General features: G+C 40.7%; 1 protein-coding gene across 3 annotated transcripts in view; it reads right to left on the bottom strand.

Annotated features, from left to right (window-relative positions):
• amn (amnion associated transmembrane protein) overlaps positions 1-22,224 on the bottom strand; it is a 63,467-nt gene that overhangs the window by 21,530 nt on the left and 19,713 nt on the right. For 2 of the 3 annotated variants that reach the window (XM_063047625.1, XM_063047630.1), the window contains 3 exons: positions 15,300-15,387; positions 8,357-8,586; positions 6,991-7,128 (listed from right to left, as the gene is read on the bottom strand). In XM_063047625.1, the coding sequence (XP_062903695.1) occupies positions 6,991-7,128; positions 8,357-8,586; positions 15,300-15,387 (456 nt within the window). The remainder of the gene's footprint in view (positions 1-6,990; positions 7,129-8,356; positions 8,587-15,299; positions 15,388-22,224) is intronic. The other variant, XM_063047637.1, reaches the window with a different exon arrangement.

Below are 22,224 nucleotides of genomic sequence, written 5' to 3'. Positions count from 1 at the left end.
CAGCACACCACTAGTCACAGGCCTCCAGTTAGAGAGACAACCATCTACTACCACTCTAGCTTCTTCTGCAAAGCCAATGTTTAATCCAATTTCCTACCTCACCTTGAATGCCAAGCGACTGAACCATCTTGATCCTGCCTTGCTGAAATCCATGTAAACAACATCCACGGCCTTGCCTTCATCAACTTTCCTGTTAACTTCCTTGAAAACAACTCTAAGATTGGTTAATCATGACCTACAATGACAAAGCCATGCTGACTATCCCTAATTAGTCCATGTCTATGCAAATACTCACATACCAGGTCCCTTAGAATAACTTCCAATAACTCTCCCACTACAGATATCAGGTTTACCAGCCTATATTTTCCTGGTTTATTCTTACAGACGTTATTAAACAGTGGAACAACATTAGATACTCTGGAATCCTCCTGCACCTCACCTGCCATTTAAATATTTCTACTAGGGCCCTTGCAATTTCTGCACTTGACTCCCACATGGCCCAAAGGAATGCCTCATCAGGCCCTGGACACTTATCCATCCTGATTTGCCTCAAGACAGCAAACACATCCTCCTCTGTAATCTGTATAGGGTCCATGATCTTGTTGCTGCTTTCCCTCACTTCCATAGACTCTGTCTTCCACATAAACCATTATGAAAAAATAATCTGTTTAAGATATCTTTAGGCTCCATCCATAGATTACCATTCTGATCATCCAGAGGACCAATTTTGTCTCTTGGAATCTTTGTGCTCTTAGCATGTCTATAGAAGCCCCTGGGCTTCTCCTTCACCTTGTCTGCTAAAGTAACATCTTCTTTCTTTCAGCTCTCCTGATTGCTTTCTCAAGTGTTCTCTTGCACTTCTTATACACAAGTTCCTCATTTGTTCCTACCTGCCTATATTTCCTATACTCCACTTTTTTTCCTTCTTAACCAAGGCTTCCATATCTCTTGAAAAGCAAAGTTCTCTAAACCTGTTATCCTTGTCTTTATTCTGACAGGCACATACAAGCTTTGTACTCTCAAAATTTCACTTTTGAAGGCCTCCCATTTACTGGTACAACTCTGCCGTGAAGCAGCCTGTCCCAATCCACACTTGCCAGATCCTTTCTGATACCATCAAGTCTGGCCTTTCTCCAGTTTAGAACCTGAGAACCAAACCTTTGCTTTTCCACAATTACTTTAAAACTAATGACATTATGATCACTAGGTGCAAAGTGTTCCCATACATAAACTTCTATCACGTGCCCTGTCACATTCCCTGATAGGAGATCAAGTACTACACACTCTCTCATTAACACCAAGGAACTTAAGTTGCTGAACCTCTCCACTTCTGATCCCCCAATGAAAACTAGCTCATGGACCTCCAGTTTCTCCCTCCTGAAGTCAATTGTCAGCTCCTTGGTCTTGCTGGCATTGAGTGAGAGCTTGTTGTTGTGGCACCACTCAGACAGATTGTCAGTCTCCCTCCTTTATGTTGCTTTGTCACCACCTTTGGTTTGGCCAGTGACAGTGGAGTCATCAGCCAACTTACATATGGGATTGGAGCTGTGCTGAGCCTCACAGTCATAAGCATGAAGCAAATAGAGAAGTTGTTGACTAAGCACGCAGCCCTGTAGTGCACCTGTGTGCACAATGAGATTCTGGAGGTGATGTTGTTGCCAATCTGAAATTACTGGGGTCTGCAAGACAGGAAATCAAGGATCCAGTTGCACAAGGAGGTATTGAAACCTGGGTCTTGGCACTTACTGATTAGTTTTGAGGTGATGATAGCTTTGTTTACTTAGCTGTAGTCACCGAAGAATATCCTGGTGTACGGATCTTCACTGTCCCGATGTTCCAGGGATGAGTGAAGGGCCAATTAAGTGACATCTACTGTTGACCTGTTGTGACAGTAGGCAAATTGAAGCAGATCCAAGTTGCCTCTTAGGCAGGAGTTGATATGTTACGTCACCAACCTCTCAAAGCACTTCATCACCGTGGATGTAAGTGCTACCGGACAATAGTCATTGAGGCAGGTCACCATGTTCTTCTGAGGCACCGATATCATTGAAACCTGCTTAAATCAGGAGGGCATCTCAGACTGCCAAATGAGAGGATCATGATATCAGTGAACACTCCAACCAGCTGATCGGCACAGGCCATTAGTATTCAGCCAGGAATCCCATCTGGACCAGATGTTTTCCGTGGGTTCACCCCCATGAAAGATACTCTCACGTTGGCCTCAGAGACTGAAATCACAGGCTGTGGAAGTTGGTGAAGGTACCTCCATATTTTGACAGTCAAAACAAGCTTAAAAGGCACTGAACTCACCTGGGAGCAAAACCTTTTGTCACCTAGGTAACTTGGTTTCCCCTTTGTAGAAGGTGATAGCATTCAAGCCCTACCACAGCTGTCAAGCATCCTTTTTTGGTTCAAGTTTGGTTCCCAATTGCCACTTCGCACGCGGGATGGCTATATGGAGATCGTAACTGGACCTTTTGTATTTTACTTGGAATCCAGACCTGTACACCTCTGATCTGGCCCTCAGCAGATTGCGGATCTCATGGTTCATCCAGGGCTTCTGGTTTTCTAAGACTCTGAATGATATTGTGGGGACGCACTTGTTTAAAACTGTTTTTACAAAGTCCGTGACAACCATGGTGTGTTGGCTCAGATTCTGTGATGGAGCCCTTGAACATGGCCCTGTCTACCAACTCAAAGCAATTCCATAGCCGCTTCTCTGTCTCCTACGATCTTCTCTTTCTTGTCCATATCTCTGGAGCTTTTCTGTTTATCTTCTGCCTGTGTGCAGATAGGAAAAAGGACAGCCAAGTGATCAGATTTCCTGAAATGCGGTCCAGGCATGGACTGTGGGCAATCCTAATTGTAGTATAGTAGTGGTTGAGTGCATTGGGACCCTGGTGCTGCAGGAGATATGTTGATGATAACCGGGCAGAGATTTCTTCAAACAAGTCTGACTGAAGTCTCCAACAATGATTTGAAAGGTGTTGGGGTTTCGTTTTTGCTAATGGTGACTCTCAGTACCTTGAGGACCTGGTTAACTTCTGCCTTTAGCGGTATGTAAGCGCGGCCAGGATCACAGAGGAGAACTCTCTTGGTAAGTAGAACAATCAGCATTTAGTCATAGATGTTACAGGTTAGGGAACAAGAGTGTGACAAGGCCCCACAAAGTGTTTATCAAGAAACACAAAACACCTTTTTTTGCCTTCTTTGAATCAGCAGTCTGGTCCACCCTACTGCAATTTATAGTATATTTTATCTACTGCACTGTACTGCTGTCACTAAACAACAACTTTCATGGCATATATCAGCGATAATAAACCTGATGCTGATTCTTCTTGCCCCTCTGAACACCCTTGTAGTTTCAACAACTTTCAATTCTTGACTGGAATATATTCAATGATTCCATCTTTACAACTCTTCTTTATAGAGAATTCAAGAGATTCACAGCTCTCAGAACAAATTCTTCTTCATTTTTACCCATTATGATTAATCCCTCATTTTGAAACCATACGCCCTAGCTGTAGTTACCTCTGCTAAGGGAATACAGAACATCCTTTCAACATCCAGCCATTGGCCTTCCTAATTGGTTGCTATATCTGTTTGTGAACCTTTGATTTAATTTACTTGGACCATTTGTATACCCATTCCATTTAAATTACAATTTGCTTTTTCATTCTCCCTTGTGAAGTTGACTACCATCCAATTTCCTGTGCTATATATTAATTTGCAGGCTCTGTGTACCCTCCTGACAATGGGCTAGCCCGTCCATCCTGAAAGTTTGGCTATTGCACCCTCAGTCCCCTACACCCAAGTCAATACATTGCAACCAAATATTTTGATAGCAGAGCACCCATAAACTGCACCATCCTGTTTCTTCTAAAATCCCCAGAGCGGTTCTCTCCAGTGCTTGGCAATCAATAATTAGGTGGAGGACTTATATGAAGATGTAAACCACTTGATTCATGCTCCACCCTGTATAAATCTGTCTGTGTACTAAGCTAACCTAACGTCTGCATTTTGTTTTGCTACTTTTAACTTCTCATTAGCAGTCAGGAGTAGTTTGACTTTGTCCAAGCAGTTCATGTCACGAACAGGAAATCTGATGTTTTGCGATGGACTCTTTTGCCAAATCGTTGATACACTATCTCTTTTTGGCTTCTTCCACAGCTACTGAGTGTCACCAACCAGCATTTTGTTTAGTCTGAGATCTTTAATGGCTTCTGCTTTTTTTTTAATGTACTGATAATATTTATGGAGTGACTAATCACATGAAATTTGGATCACGGTGTTTCAGACTAGGTGTGGCCAAAATGCATTGTGATGCAAACCAACTCCACAGTGACTGCAGCAAAAAGCTGTTGCCATGATGTAAGGTTCCCTTGATGTGTTAACATACGCTGAAGGGCAAAGGAGATGGTACTGCCCGTTAGTCAGCTGCTTAATTACTTTTCTATTGAATCAGATTGACTGGCAGCTCCTCCTTCGCGGTCAGTAGAGACGGATTTGGTGGAAAGTGTGTTTGGTCTCCTCAGATATTTGCAAAAGCCACCAATTCCAAAGCACAAGTGGAACCATTTCCTTCCTCCTGCTTTTTCCCAGCTTAAAGTGACACAGTGAAGTTCTGTGAGGATAACAGGAAGTGTTGTCACTTCTTCGTGACTTACTATGAAGTGAACTTACAAGAACCTTTGCACCTTTTGTTCTATTAGCAATTGGAGGTATGTGGGAAATTCCTGTGTTTCAGTTTTATTGCACGTGAAGAGTAAGCCGCAGTATAAAGTCCACAAAAGTCATCAATCTGAGCTGTAGTTCACAGCTGAATCATATGGTGCAAAGAAATGCCCGTTCATTTTCGATCTCAAGGCTATGACTAGTCACTTGGAATTTCTGTTAATGAACCACAAGGAAATGATAAGATTTTCGCTGATCCTCAGAGTCATATGCTTTTCCCGTCAGCCTGTGTGTGGTAACTTAGAATAGTTGTCCATTGGAATAAAAGAACTTGGGTAGGAAACTGGTTACATAACAAGACACTGGCAAGAGAAGGAAAGAAGTGTTCAGGAAGTGTACAGTGCGGGCCCCCAGGGGACGGGCTGAGGATCACTTTAGCAGGATGTCCAACAGTGCAGAGCTCATTCAGCAAAACACTGCAGCATCAGCCCAGAATTTCAGCTCAAACCTAGAGTGGCTGCTGAACTTCAAACCTGACATAAATCTTACACTGAAGAATGACTCTCACCTATGAAGATCCACCTTGGCACACAGAATGTCTGAATGAAGATTTCTTAAAAATCTCAGTTGACCATCTTTGTAATATTGTTAATGGCTGAGTTAGTGAACAATGTCAAAAGGATGCACATCTTATATTACGCTGGAGGATGGATAATGACAATGCCCATCCTTAATTGCCCTTGAGAGAGAGATGAGTCAGTCACATCAGAGGATCAGGAGATACATGTGGTAATTGTGGTCCAATAGCTAGAGCACACAAAACTCAAGCAGCCAAGGTTCAATCCTGCCCTGAGGTGCTATCAATCTGGCCTTTGCACCTTCGACATATGGGCTGCATCCTCTTGGAGCATTAGTTTACTCTTGCGTCCCAGACTTGTAAGTTGATTTGCAGGAAACTGCCCCAAGTGTAAAAGAGATGTAGGAGAATGGAGGAAAATTGTTGACCGGGGAAAAAAAATGGGAATGAGACCAATGCCATTGCTTTGAGAGTCGGCATAAATTCAACAAACTAAATCGTGGTATTTATGGTTATGAGAAATAAATTATAGGCCAGAAGACCAGGCAAGGTTTTATTGCTCCAGAAGAGTTTATACATGATCTAATGGTTTCGTGATCACCAAAACATGAGACTGTTTGGATTACTTCTTTTCATGTAATGTGTCAATGATTTGGATGATGGAACGGATGGTTTTGTGTTCACATTTGCAGATGATATGAAGATAGCTGGAGGGGCAGGTGGTGCTGAGGAAACAGGGAGTCTGGAGAAGGACTTACACAAGGAGAATGAGCAAAGTGGCAGATGGAATACACTGCTGGGAAGTTAATGGCATGTACTTTGGTAGAAGGAATAAAACTATAGACTATTTTCTAAATGGGCAGAAAATTCAAAAATCCAAGGTGCAATGGAACTTGGGAGTCCATGTGTAGGATTCCCTAAAGGTTAATTTGCCAGTTGAGTCAGTGGTGAGGAAGGCAAAAGCAAAGTTAGCATTCATTTCAAGAGCACCAGGACATAGAATCAAAGATGTAATGCTAAGGCTTAGTAAGACAATGGTCAGGCCAATGGTCAGGGTGATGGATTGGGAGCAGTATAGCTCCCTTATCTAAGAAAGGATGTTCCGGGTTTAAAGAGGGCCCAGAGGAGATTCACGAGAATGATTCTGGGAATGAAAGGATTATTGTATGAGGAGCATTTGATGGTTCAGGGCTTGTACTTGCTGGAGTTTAGAAGAATGAGGGGGGAATCTCATTGAAACATATCAAATATCGAAAGGTCTAGACAGAGTGGATGTGGAGACAATATTTCCTATAGTGGGGAGATCTAGGATCGGAGGCTAGAGCCTCAGAATAGGACATTCCCTTAAAACAGAGGTGAGAAGGAATTTCTTTAACTAAAGGGTGGCAAATCAATGGAATTCATTGGCACAGACAGCTGTGGAAGCCAAGTCATTGGTATATTTAAAGCAAAGGTTGATAGTTCCTTGATTAGTAAGGGTGTCAAACGTTAAGGGAGGAACAGGAGAACAAGGTTGAGAGGGATAATAAATCAGCTTTGATGGAATGGCAGAGCAGACTCAATGGGCTGAATGGCCCAATTCTCCTCATGTATCATTGTCCTTCAGCTCACAGTTAAGGGACTAATTTGCCTTTGAAAAAACTTACGCATTACCATACTCTGAATCACAAACCTTTCGTGGAAATCTAGACCATACTCACTGTAGAAACTTCAGATCAGCACATCTATTAGATCCTTACATCAGAATTACCACATTCACAGCCAGATTTATCTTCACACTTGGTGTTGGTCACAGCGACAGAGGCATTTCCATGGAACTGCAGTCTTCCAGTGTTTGACTGTTTGTAATTATTAAAATCTCCACTACTAATAAATTTCTGCAACGCAAGACAACATTTTCAATTTCAGGTTATTCAAATGAGCAAAACCAAACTGACACATGACATTTCACTTTCAGCCACAGAAAATGACGAAAGCTTGTTTTCAGGGGTGCTGTCATACGGTATAGGATTGGGGTTTTTGGCCTACAAGGTTCATCCTGACCATTGAAATTGTCCGTGCTATCCTCATTTACTACACTTAGTCTGTATCTTTCTACTGTATACCTTGGTAATTTCAGTGCTTGTCCAGATTTTTCTTAAATGTTGTGAAAGTATCTGACTCCACCACATCCTCAGACAATATGTTCCAGCATCCAAATACTAACATAAAATTCCCCTTCAAATCTCTTCTACCTCTCACTTGATGCTTATGCCCTCATCTGTCCCTTGTTGGATGAAAGATTCTTACTATTTATCTCTCCCAATTTTATAAAACTCTATCAGCTTATCCCTCAGCCTCCTACACTCCAGAAAAATCAAACCAATCTATCCATCTCCCCAGATAACTGAAATGCTCCAGTCCAGGCAACGTCTCTTCTACTAATCTCTCCAACACATTCACATCATTTTTTGTTGTGTGGCAACTAGAATCGTACATAATTAACAAGGTGTAGCCTTACTAATATTTGTTACCATTTTAGCGTGGCATCCTCGTTTACAATACCGTGGCTGATTAGTGTAAACATGCCACACGCTGCCAGCAAACCCAGGGTGAGGAGGACACTGAGCGGGCTGCCCATCGTAGTAAAGCAGGAGCACAGTGCAGGTGACATTTGCTTCTTCAGTCGGACACACTGGCTTGGTCACACATTAAGAGTAGCCACTGCCTGCTCTATTCAGAGCTGTCCACTTTCGGGAAGCTTGACTTGAAACACTAACACTGTTTCTCACCTTAGGTGTAGCCTCTACATTAAGCCTTCATACTCTATATTAAGTAAAGCAGATGATAAAGTCCTGACGAAGGGTCTCGGCCTGAAATGTCGACTGTACCTCTTCCTAGAGATGCTGCCTGGCCTGCTACGTTCACACACTTTGATGTGTGTTGCTGATACTTTTAGGAGCTGTTTAGATAGGCACATGAATGTGAGGAAAATGGAAGGATATGACATTGCTAATTTAATTGGTTCAGCACAACACTGCAGGCCAAAGAGTCTGTCCTGTGCTGTACTGTTCTATGTTCTATACTGGAAGAAATTAGTTATCATACAAAGAAGTAAGCACTCACCCTATTCATTAGAGAAATAGTTTTAACATTAATATACTGTGCGTCCAAATCCACACGGAAAGATGTTCCAGGTTGAAAGACAACATCATCATGTTGGCAAGGGACACTTTCTTCGTCCAAAGTAAAGGTGTATTTGTTTTTTTCCAACTCACTTTTTGATAAAATTGTCTGCCAATATTTGGGATCATACCACTTATACTGATCAGGATCATTGAAAGTGATATCTTCACCTGCGGTTGAAAAAGCATGCACTTTAGCGCTTCAGCATTGATATCTTTACTGAAGCTCTGTTGATTTCTGTTGGACTCATTCTAATGAGACAATTATTTCTGGAAAATTAAATAACAATGATTTTGTAAATAATGGAATCAGCATTAAACTCTCCAGTTACCAGCACAGATAATATGCATACAAGGACTCAAGTAACATTTGCAATAGGAAGTTATGTGTCAAGCTCAAGGTCGATTTCTCACACCAGCATGTTTTACAACTTTGACAGACAACAGTTCTAGATAATGGAGTACAAAGGACCATTTGTATTGGTTGCCATTGAGTGCTCAGGATTTGCTTAAAACTGCAATTGTTTCAAGACCATTTGATTTAGATTACCTCGGGTCCACATAGGAAACTTGGAGATGTTGAAATTGAAGGTTACATGAGGAGCATAACGTTAATGAGGTGGGGGAGAAGAGGGGAGGATGCAGCACACTTGAACTGTAATCATTAAAAGACAAGGAAGCATAGCCTGCAGAGTGCTTTGTTGGACTCTTTGTACAAATACAGTGGGGAAGTTCTCTTATATCCTCATTTATGAGTGATGGACTGACTGAAAATGAGAGTATTTTAAAAAGATTTTAAGAAATAGCCTTATTTTTTGCTGAAAGCTGTTGAACAGTTCAAGAGATGGGCATTAAAGTGTAAGCAGAATGTTGTTTGTGTGGGAAGGAGCCAGCAATCAGAAAGAACTTGGGAAATATAGAGTGTAAAAGCAAAAGACATTCGCCCCTTGAATTAAACACCATACATTAAGGGAGTCTAAAAAGAACACAGATCTGAAGTGGGGACCGAAAACTTGAAGTACAAGTTAGGACAATTAGGATGATCATTACTCAGCTTAAAAATTGAACAGTATCAACGTCGGACCTGGCGGACCGGGGACTACCTATTAAAGTTATCACCCAACTGGAGTCGCTACTGGAGAGGATTCGGCAGAAGTCGTGGCAGTTAGTGGGGCGAGGACGCTCCACTCGAACCAGAGTGTCAAACTACAAGGAAAAGCTGCAAATATTCAGACACGAATGTACAGAGAATACAGATTAATTAAGAGAAATGACTGAAAAGAGTAAATCGGACTTAAAAGTAAAATGAAAACTGGTAACTGAAAATAATCTAGGCGGAATAACTTGAATGATAGCAATATGGTCGAGACATAAATAGGAGAAAATTCTCTATGATTATTCAAATTGCTGAGGGCCCTCTAACACAGGGTGCAGATAGAGGTTATCCCTCCGAACTGAGGCGGGTCGGTGCTCAGGCCTCACTGTGGGAAGTCGGGGAAAATTTTCAAATGTTATACGTTCAGAAATGTCTAGGGTGTGGTTATATGTCTTGGTTTACTGTTGAGAAGGGATTGCTTACTGTTTGGTTAGAAAAGGAGAGTGCTTTTTCTCTACTAGAGAAAAATGCAAACTGAATTGGTAAAAATAATTTCCTATAATGTTAATGGGGTTTTGAATCCAATTAAAAGAAATAAGATTATGTCTAAATTGAAAAAAGAGAGGGCACAAATAGCTTTCCTCCAGGAAACACATATGAGCCAATCTGAACATGGAAAATTAAAAAGAATGGGCTTTAAGCATGTATTTTATTCATCATATAAATTGAGTCACAAAAGAGGGGTAGCTACTTTAATATCAAGTACTCTTAATTATGAACATATTTCAGAGACTAGAGACAAAGAAGGACGGTTTGTAAAAATCACAGGAAGAATAGAAGCTACAGAAATAACATTGCTGAATGTTTATGCTCCTCCAGGTAGTGAATGGTCATTTTATAGACACATTTTTGACCTAATGGTCAGTTCTCGAGGGGTAGTAATTTGTGGAGGGGATTTTAATATTAGATTAAATCCTATATTAGATTCTTCAAGAATAGTTACTCAGAATAAACCTCTGACTCGGAAAGTGAATTCATTGATGGAGGAGTTGGGAATTATAGATGTCTGGAGGGAATTACACCCTACTAGTAAAGATTATACATATTACTCTTTCCCTCATTCAGCCTATTCAAGGATAGACTATTTCTTTATCTTTAATACAGATAGACTCAGGATAAAAAACTGTAATATTGCAACAATTGATCTGTCGGATCATAGCCCAGTCTCTATGTCTCTAATCCTGGAAAGGAAAATGAGGAAAACACTATGGAGGCTAAACTCACATATACTTAATAACCCAAAAGTAATGGAGAGATTAAGGGGAGAAATCAAAGAACATCTAGACCTTAATGACACGGGAGAAACATCACCAGTGATTTTATGGGATACATTGAAAGCTGTACTGAGAGGGAAAATTATTTCCATTACTACTCACATGAAAAAATTCAATGCACAAAAATTAGCAGACCTTCAAGGAAAATTAAAACAACTTCAAGTTGGAGATAGCAACAAAAGTAATTCAAATCGAAAACAGGACATTAGGAAATTGCAAAGTGAAATTGATGATATTTATACGTTGGAAACTCAAAGAAATTTTCTTTACCTGAGACAAAAGAATTATGAAGTAGGAGGTAAATCAGCTAGATTATTAGCATATAAATTACAAAAACAACAAGCAGACAATGCAATTCATAAAATAAAGAATCCAAAGACAAAGCTTGTGGAGAGTACAATAGGGAAAATTCAAGAGAGTTTTGAAACGTATTATCGAGAGCTGTACTCCCAACCCCGGGCCCCCAGTGAGCCCTATATAGACAGTGTATTGAATTTTTTAGATCTACCTAAACTTACAGATTTACAAAATGAAAGTTTATTAGAACCAGTAACTGTCAAAGAACTGAACGTGGCCATCTCTAGGTTAAAGGCTGGAAAGTCCCCGGGTTCTGATGGGTTTACCTCAGAGTGGTACAAGTCCCTGAAGACACAGTTAGCCCCATTACTACCTAACACCTTTAATTGGATCTTGCAGAGAGGAGAAACTCCACCTTCCTGGAGAGAAGCGATTATTTCAGTTATTCCTAAAGAGGGTAAAGATAAACTAGAATGTGGCAATTATCAGCCAATTAGTGTTCTTAATTTAGATTACAAACTATTTACATCTATATTAGCGCGCAGATTGGAAAAGCTTTTACCTGGCCTAATCCATTTAGACCAGACTGGATTTATTCAACAAAGACAAACACAGGACAACATAAGGAGAACTCTGCACATATTAGAACAGGTTAATAAGAACGAGACAGAGACAATGGTAGTAGGATTGGACGCTGAGAAAGCTTTTGATTCGGTTAGTTGGGCATTCCTATACAGAGTGTTAGGAAGATTCGGCTTTCAAGAAAGGTTTATTAAAGTAATTCAGACTCTGTATGACAGCCCAACAGCCCGAATTAAGATAAATGGGGACCTCTCTGACTCCTTCATTTTAGAGAGAGGCACTAGACAGGGATGCCCAATTTCTCCTCTCCTTTTTGTTCTATATATTGAACCACTTGCCCAACTAATAAGACAGAGCGAAATCGTAAAAGGTATCAAGGTGGCAGGGATTGAACAGAAAGTGGCGTTATTCGCAGATGATGTTTTGGTCTATCTGAGTGAACCAGAAAAATCATTTATAGGATTGTTTACACTGTTGGATGACTTTGGGAAAATATCAGGTTATAAAATAAATGTAAAGAAAACGCAGGTTATGTCCCTAAATTATACACCATCCAAAAAATTGCAGGATACATACGATCTTAAGTGGGAAGCTAAATCATTAAAATATTTAGGAATAACCCTGCCGAAGGATCTTTCAACACTGTCACAGGTAAATTATGAGCCATTAATCTCAGAGATAAAAGCAGATATGCATAGATGGAATCTTATCCCCTTTTTAAGTTTAAATTCAAGGATAAATACTATAAAAATGAATATTCTTCCTCGGTTATTATATCTTTTCCGTACTTTACCAGTGGAGGTGGATGATAATCAATTCAGGGAATGGGACAAATGGATTTCCCGCTTCATTTGGCAAGGAAGGAAACCTAGAATTCGATATAACACCTTACAGTTAGGGAAGGAAAGAGGAGGTATGGTTCTTCCTTGCCTGAGAAATTATTTTTATGCCTCACAGATAACCCCTCTGTTATATTGGTGTAATAGGGAATATAAGGCTAGATGGAAGGAAATAGAATTTGGATTAGTTGACAGTTTTCCTCTTCAGGCCTCAATAGCTGACAAAGGATTGATGGCCCAGTTGGAAAAATTTAATAATGCTTGGATAAATCTTACATTAAAAGTATGGCAGAAGGTGGTTAATTCATGTGGAATTAATAACATGCTAAAACTCTTTAGATGGTGTGCATATGATACCGAATTCCTTCCCAACAGAGGAGATAAAAGATTTGAGCTATGGATAAAGAAAGGTCTTACAACCTACCTCTCATTTATAGATAAAAGAGTATTACAAAGTTTCCAAATCCTGCAGGACAAACATGGCCTAGAACATAATGACTTTTTTAGGTACCTTCAAATACGAAACTATGTTAACCAGAGTTGTAGATATACAGACCTATCAACAGTAGAATTAGAACTTTTCAAGATTCTGAATTCGGCTTGCAGTTCAATACCTAGTAAATCAGTTTCTCGCCTATATAATGCACTCTCCCATGCTAAAAATGTAAATACACTTTATATTAAAGAGAAGTGGGAGAAAGAAGCGGGGTTGGTACTTTCAGAGGAGGCTTGGGGGAAAATCTGCAGCTTTCAATGGTCCTCGACTAATTCTTTGACTTGGAGAGAACATTGTTGGAAAAACATTATAAGATACTTCAAGACCCCATATCAGGAAAAATATAAAGATACAAATGTGATGTGTTGGAGAAGGTGCGGCTCCAAGGAGGCAAATCATTTTCATATTTTCTGGGATTGCCCTAAATTAAGTCTATTTGGGGAAGGTATTCATAGAACATTAGTTAAGGTACTTAGGTCCCAGATACCTCTGAACTTTGAGACGCTCTATTTGGGGCATGTATTGTTCCTTGAACAGAAGGAAGATATAAAGTTGCTGCAGGCCCTCTTGGCGGCAAGTAAGAAATCAATCACTAGAAAATGGCTAAATCCAATACCACCTACATTAGAAGATTGGTACGAAATTATCTTGGAAATATTTAAAATGGAAAAGTTGACCTACTCCCTGAGAACTCAAAAAGAAACATTTTATCAAATCTGGAATAAATGGATTGAATATATAACCCCAATGCGAGCAGACTTTAGATGACTCTCCTAATGATTTATATTGCTCTTCTCATCAACACAGTAATATTGCTAACGTAAGCACCCCTAGTCTAAATGTTTGTTGGTTTTTTTTGGAAAATAGAGAATTAACACAAGTAAAGGGAAAGATTTGGGAAAGGGATAAAAAAAAAATGAAAAAATTAAGTAAATAAGTACATAGGGATTGGATAATTATGTCTGCGGGCAGGAACAAGCATGAACAAATTGGGATATAAACACCTACAATGGTTGGTATATAGGCTTGTATGCAACATTTTGGACCAGTGGAAATGGTCCAGAAGGGTTGTATGGAAACTATTATTACCATTTTTCTTAACAACTAATTTCATTACTTAGCCTAATAGGTTAGATTTACCACAGTACATAACTATTTAAATGTTTATTTTACTTTTATATCATCTCAATGTGTACTTAAGAATGTATAAATAATTGTAGTTTTATACATATAAATAAATGGAAAAGGTTATATGTGTGAAAAAAGTACATGATAATTGTGAACTCCTTATCCAAATAAAAATAAAATTAAAAAAAATAAAAATTGAACAGTATCAAGAGAAGTATGTAGAATCACAGATTATTTTTACAGGTACAGACTTCATTTAGAGTTAAACACAGATTTCCCTTCCATGAATTAAATGGGTCAGATTTCTCTTTTTCCCTGCTTCCAGTGTTATGGCTACTTGAGGGCAATAAGTACTGTAGCTTGGCAAATCCAGAAGGTTTGAGGTTGGTCAGCACTATGAAATGTTTTTATGTTGAAACAACTAAGTACTCTACTATTGAAAGGTAGACTGGTTTTTATCCTGCTAAAAAAAAAGTGAGTGCCACTAAATAATGATAATCCTGTCTCCCCTATATTTCTGCAGTTCCCGGAAGGATCACCAGGATCCTGAAGAAATACTGGATTAATACCATCCACAAACCCGCAAGGATGACCTGGGATTTGGGTTGGCTGGCATTTACAGGATTCCCTGTGAATGCAGAGCAGCGTATAATAGGCCAGGTGGGATGCACGGTGGAAACCCGCATCAAGGAGCACAGGAGGTGTATTCGTTTGGGTTACCCAGAGAAATCGGTGGTAGCAGAAAACTGCATTTACAATGGCCATAGGATTGACTTCAATGGTGTAAAACTACTGGTCCACGCCAATGGCTTTTTGGACAGCCTGGTAAAAGAAACCATTGAAATAAAACTAGAGCAAAAGAATTTTAACAAAGATGAAGGTCTCGCTCAAGTAAGAACTGGAAGTCGATTATAAACAAGGTTGGAGAGCAGAAACCAGATTGGATGAGGACTAGCCAATCAGGAGGGACATACTATGGGGGTACCACCAGACTAGACATGCCCAGGCATCATCCCTGAAGACGATGGCAGAGATTGTCATTGAAACGTTGGTTATAATCAATACCCATACTTGACTGGAAGCCGAAGAAGAGTTTATTTGTAATGATATACCTCTTTCACATCCTGGTTCAATCTGACCATCACTTGCAGCAAATCCAGCACTGTGACTGAGAATGAACTCCCCATCAAGGGGCATGTACTAACAAAATAGAAATAAGTAAAAGAATCATTATAATTCAGATTGATAAAAGTTTAAATTGTTTAACAGTGTAATATTGTTACTTGATGCATGACATTTTAATCTGCCAGCTCACTGACAAAGAGCTTTATTTTGTAAATGAAATTTCCATGGGTTATTCAATTTTGTTATTTCCTGGAAGAATAGAACATTTAATTTATTGTTAAATAGGATCTTCTAATTGGCCACAGTCTCAGGAAAACATCACTATTGCACAAATGAGGTAGTTTCAGATCCCATATCAGCCATCTCAGGGTTTCTGAATCCTTGCACAATTTAGTATTAATTACAACCGTATTATAGACATATTATTTCAGACTAGTGCAAAGAAATACTCTTCGCTCAGTAAAAGTCCTATCCTGCACCATTTCATTCACTCCCTATCCTTTTCCTTCCAGACATGCATTGTAAACGTCTTACCAGAAGCAAAGTTTGTCAACTCTTCTCAGATTCTAATGCCCTTGAGTGCAAAAGCTTCCTGCTACCTACTGTTCCATATGCTGTTACAACACCATTAACTTGCAATAGTATAATTCTTCAATGTAGTATATGGAGTTGATCAATGTAACATTTGACTGAGATTTTCCAAAACTCACTAAATTCCAGGAGGGTACCAGAAGACAATCAATGTGAATCCGTCATTCAAAAAGAGAGGAGGCCAGAGAAGGGGAACTCAGGCCAGATGTTTTAATATCTACTGTGAGTAAGTTCTGGAGTCAATAACCAATCATTTAGAAAAGCTGAATATGATCAAACCTAGTCACCATGCACGGATGTGACAGGAAAATTTAAGACTTGTAGTGTATTTAGATTTCCAAATGCATTTAATAAGATGCCACTTTAGAGACTACTGCATAAACTAAGAGCCCAAGCTGTTGGAGAAAGGGTGTTGATATGGATAGAAAACTGGATGTCACATAGAAAATCCAAGTTGAAATGACCAACTCCTTTGGATGAAGGGATGCAAGTAGTGCAATATTTCAGGGTTCGGTTCCTGATCCTCAGGTTTTCACTATTTATATAACAGACCCAAGAGAGAGAACAATTGTAAGGTTGCCAAGTATGCTGATGATACTAAAATAGGTGGAAGGGTCAAGATGATAAGGACATTGTGATTATGTTGAGGTATAGAAAGTCTGAGTGACTGGGCAATATCTGGCACTTGGATTTTAATGTAGGAAAGTGTGAGGTCATGCTGTTTGATAAGAGGAAACAAGACAAATTGTTATCTAAATGCAGAGGGATGGGAATGAATGAAGTAAAGAACAACTTAAGTGTTCGACTGCATGAGTCACAATAAGTTAAAAAACAGGTTCAACAGGTAGGTAAGAAGGCAAAGAGCATACTTTAATGTAGGGTGGTTTTGTTATAATTGTATGGGGCATTGGTAAGGCCATTCCTGAAATACTGTGCACAGTTTTGGACCTCCGAACTAATGCTAGATAGAATAGCATTGGAATAAGTTCCAAGTAAATTTTAATCAAAGTCAATTTATTATCGAAGTATGTATATGTCACTATATACAAACCAGAGATTCATTTCCTTGTGGGCATATTGAATAAATCGATAGAATAATAACCATAACAGAATCAGTGAAAGACTACCCAACTAGGGTGTTGAACCACAGTGCAGAAAACAAACTGTGCAAACACAAAAAGAAGAAATAATAATAAATAAGTAATAAATACCAAAAACATGAGATGAAGAATTCTTGAAAGTGAGTCTTTTGGTTGTGGGAACATTTCAATGATGGGGCAAATGAAGTTGAGTGAAGTTATCTCCTTTGGTTCGAGAGCCTGATGGTTGAGGGGTAATAACTGCTCCTGAACCTGGTGGTGTGAGTCCTCTGGCTCCTGTTCCATTTTCCTGATGGCAGCAGTGAGAAGTGCATAACACTAAGGGGCAGAAAACGCTGGTGGGAGTTGTGTACAGGCCACCTAACAGTAGTAGTGAGGTTGGGGATGGCATTAACCAGGAAATTAGAAATGCGTGCAATAAAGGAACAGCAGTTATAATGCAAACAACAGGAATTCTGCAGATGCTGGAAATTCAAGCAACACACATAAAAGTTGCTGGTGAACGCAGCAGGCCAGGCAGCATCTCTAGGAAGAGGGCCAGGCAGCATCTCTAGGAAGAGGGTCAGGCAGCATCTCTAGGAAGAGGGCCAGGCAGTCTCGGCCTGAAACGTCGACTGCACCTCTTCCTAGAGATGCTGCCTGGCCTGCTGCGTTCATAAGCAGTTATAATGGGTGACTTCAATCTACATATAGATTGGGCGAACCAAATTGATAAGAGTGCTGAGGATGAGGATTTCTTGGAATGTATGCGGGATGGTTTTCTGAACAAACATGTCGAGGAACCAACTAGAGAGCAGACTATTCTAGACTGGGTATTGAGCAATGAGGAAGGGTTAATTAGCAATCTTGTCGTGAGAGGACCCTTGGGTAAGAGTGACCATAATATGGTGGAATTCCTCATTAAGATGGAGAGTGACATAGTTAATTCAGAAACAAAGGTTCTGAACTTAAAGAAGGGTAACTTTGAAGGTATGAGATGTGAATTAGCTAAGATAGACTGGCAAATGACACTTAAAGGATTGACGGTGGATATGCAATGGCAAGCATTTAAAGATCGCATGGATGAACTATGACAATTGTTCATCCCAGTTTGGCAAAAGAATAAACCAGGGAAGGTAGTGCATCCGTGGGTGACAAGGGAAATTAGGGATAGTATCAATTCCAAAGAAGAAACATACAAATTAGCCAGAAAAAGCAGCTCACCTGAGGACTGGGAGAAATTCAGAGTCCAGCAGAGGAGGACAAAGGGCTTAATTAGGAAAGGGAAAAGAAATTATGAGAGAAAGCTGGCAGGGAACATAAAAACTGACTATAAAAGCTTTTATAGATATGTGAAAAGAAAAAGATTGGTTAAGACAAATGTAGATCCCTTACTGTCAGAAACAGATGAATTGATCATGGGGAACAACGACATGGCAGACCACTTGAATAACTACTTTGGTTCTGTCTTCACTAAGGAGGACATAAATAATCTTCCGGAAATAGTAAGGGATCGAGGGTTGAGTGAGATGGAGGAACTGAGGGAAATACATGTTAGTAGGGAAGTGGTGTTAGGTAAATTGAAGGGATTGAAGGCAGATAAATCCCAGGGCCAGATGGTCAGCATCCCAGGGTGCTTAAGGAAGTAGCCCAAGAAATAGTGGATGCATTAGTGATAATTTTTCAAAACTCTTTAGATTCTGGATTAGTTCCTGAGGATTGGAGGGTGGCTAATGTAACCCCGCTTTTTAAAAAAAGGAGGGAGAGAGAAACTGGGGAATTATAGACCGGTGAGCCTGACATCGGTGGTGGGGAAAATGCTAGAATCAGTTATCAAAGATGTGATAACAACACATTTGGAAAGCAGTGAATCATTGGACAAAGTCAGCATGGATTTGTGAAAGGAAAATCATGTCTGACAAATCTCATAGAATTTTTTGAGGATGTAACTAGTAGAGTGAACCAGTGGATGTGGTATACTTGGATTTTCAAAAGGCTTTTGACAAGGTCCCACAGAGGAGATTAGTGTGCAAACTTAAAGCACACGGTATTGGGGGTATGGTATTGATGTGGATAGAGAATTGGTTGGCAGACAGGAAGCAAAGAGTGGGAATAAGTGGGACATTTTCAGAATGGCAGGCAGTGACTAGTGGGGTACTGCAATGCTCAGTGCTGGGACCCCAGTTGTTTACAATATATATTAATGACTTGGATGAGGGAATTAAATGCAGCATCTCCAAGTTTGCGGATGACACGAAGCTGGGCGGCAGTGTTAGCTGTGAGGAGGACGCTCAGAGGATGCAGGGTGACTTGGATAGGTTAGGTGAGTGGGCAAATTCATGGCAGATGTAATTTAATGTGGATAAATGTGAGGTTATCCACTTTGGTGGCAAGAACAGGGAAACAGATTATTATCTGAATGGTGGCCAATTAGGAAAAGGGGAGGTGCAACGAGACCTGGGTGTCATTGTACACCAGTCATTGAAAGTGGGCATGCAGGTACAGCAGGCGGTGAAAAAGGCGAATGGTATGCTGGCATTCATAGCAAGAGGATTCAAGTACAGGAGCAAGGAGGTACTACTGCAGTTGTACAAGGCCTTGGTGAGACCACACCTGGAGTATTGTGTGCAGTTTTGGTCCCCTAATCTGAGGAAAGACATTCTTGCCATGGGGGAGTACAAAGAAGGTTCACCAGGTTGATTCCTGGGATGGCAGGACTTTCATATGATGAAAGATTGGATTGACTAGGCTTATACTCACTGGAATTTAGAAGATTGAGGGGGGATCTTATTGAAACATATAAAATTCTAAAGGGATTGGACAGGCTAGATGCAGGAAGATTGTTCCCGATGTTGGGGAAGTCCAGAACAAGGGGTCACAGTTTGAGGATAAAGGGGAAGCCTTTTAGGACCGAGATGAGGAAAAACTTCTTCACACAGAGAGTGGTGAATCTGTGGAATTCTTTGCCACGGGAAACAGTTGAGGCCAGTTCATTGGCTATATTTAAGAAGGAGTTAGATAAGGCCCTTGTGGCTAAAGGATCAGCGGGTATGGAGAGAAGGCAGGTATAGGGTTCTGAGTTGGATGATCAGCCATGATCGTAATGAATGGCAGTGCTGGCTCGAAAGGCCAAAAGGCCTACTCCTGCACCTGTTTTCTATGTTTCTATGTCCTGGGTGGCCAGAGTTCCTGATAAGGGATGCTGCTTTCCTGTGACAGTGTTTCACATAGATGTGCTGAATGCTAGGGAGGGCTTTACCCACGATGGACTGGGCATTATCCACCACTTCTTGTAGTATTTTCTGTTTAAGGGCATTGGTGTTTCCATACCATGTTGTGATGCAGCCAGTCAATGTACTCTCCACCACACATCTGTAGAATGTTTGTGGATGTAAATGCTACTGGGCGATGATCATTGAGGCAGGAATCACACTTTTCTTGGCACTGGTATAATTGAAGCCTGCTTGGAGCAGGGGGGTTACAACACACTGCCGAAGCAAGAGGTTAAAGATCTCAGTGAACACTCCAGCCAGTTGATCATCACAGGCCTTTAGTACTTGCCCAGGTACCTCATCTGTGCTAGGCACTTTTCACGGGTTCCCCCTTCTGAAGACTGCTTGCATATCGGCTTCAAACACGGAAATCACAGGATCATTGGGGGATGTGGGAGTTTATGATGGCTTCTCTATATTTTGACAGTCAAAGTGAGCATAAAAGGCATTGATCTCATCTGGAAGTGAAGCCCGTGTCGCCAAACTCACTCGATTTAACTTTATAAGAGGTGATAACATTCAAGCCCTGGCACGACTGTCAAGCATCCTTTGTTGATTCAACTTTGGTCCAGAATTGCTACTTCGCATGTGAAATCACTTTCCAGAGGTTGTATCTGGACCTCTTGTAACTTTCTTGGTCACCAGACATGAATGCCTCAGATCAGCTTCTCAACAAATTTTGGATCTCATTGTTCTTTAGAGCTTCTGATTGGGAAAGACGCTGAATGATTTTGTGGTGGAACACTCATCTACAGCGTTTTGCTAATGCCCATTACAACCATGGTGTACTCACTGAGATCCACAGATGAGTCTTTGGCCCTGTCCACTGACTCAGAGCAATCCCATAGCCGCTCCTCTACCTCCCGTGACCACCTCTTTGTTATCCTAATCTCTGGAACGTTACTCTTTATCCTGCAGGTAGGAGAAAGACAGCCAAGTGATCTGATTTACTGAAGTTTATTCTGGGCATGGAACAGTGGGCATTCCTTATCCAAGTATAACAATGGTCGAGTGTTTTGGAAACTCTGGTGCTACAGGCTATATGCGGATGATAATTGGGCAGGATTTTCTTCAAACAAGCCTGGTTGAAGTCTCCAACTATGATTTGAAATGAGTCTTGTTTCTTGTTTGGAGAAAGCATCATGTAGTATCGCGAGCAATTGATTATAGCCAGCAGCTGGTGGTATGTCAACTCTGGTGAGAATCTCGGATGAAAACTCCCTAGGTAAATAAAATGGATAGCATTTGGCTGTTAGGTGTTCCAAATCGGCGGAACTTGAGTCTGAGAAAACCGCCGCACAAGGCACCACTGAGAGTTGATCATGAAACACATGCCATCTCCTTTTGCCTTTTCCAAATCAACGGTTCAGTCCATTCTATAAACAGTCCATTCAGGTCTGACTGCTGTATCTGGCATGCTGGTAGAATGTCAGATGCTGCCTGGCCTGCTGACTTCCTCCAGCATTTTGTGTGTGATGCTGGGAGAAAGCCATGTTTCAGTCAAACATAGAAGTCAACAGTCTCTCATTTCTCTCCAATACAGCAATCTTGTCCGCAGGTCCTCAGTTTTGTTCTCCAGTGACTACACATTTGCCAGTAAGATGCTGGGAAGAGGGGCCTCATCCCACTGCATTTCAGCCCAGCTTGGAGTCCCCCTCCTGCCTCACTTCCGGCCAAGGCAATGAGTCTTCGTCTGTTTAACGGTGCCAAACACACCTGGTCAGCTGAGTCCTTCAGGCGATCATGAAATTGGAAAATCATTAAGTTCATTTAAAAGCACATCGCATAGAGGGAAAGTACATGCTGCAGACTGCAGGGAGAGTAATTGAAAAAGGTATATTTAGAAGTATATTTAGAACTGTTGTCTGCAGCCCACAGAACGTCACTGACGATCATTGGCGCTATCTTGTACTTGAAGCAGTCCAGAGGAGTTTCACCAATCTTGCTCCTGGGATAAGAGGATTGGCCTA

Source organism: Mobula hypostoma, chromosome 1 (assembly GCF_963921235.1).
Source record: "Mobula hypostoma chromosome 1, sMobHyp1.1, whole genome shotgun sequence".
Lineage (NCBI taxonomy): Eukaryota > Metazoa > Chordata > Chondrichthyes > Myliobatiformes > Myliobatidae > Mobula > Mobula hypostoma.
Note: the sequence above shows the minus strand (reverse complement) of the source record. Positions and strands in the feature narration are given on the sequence as shown.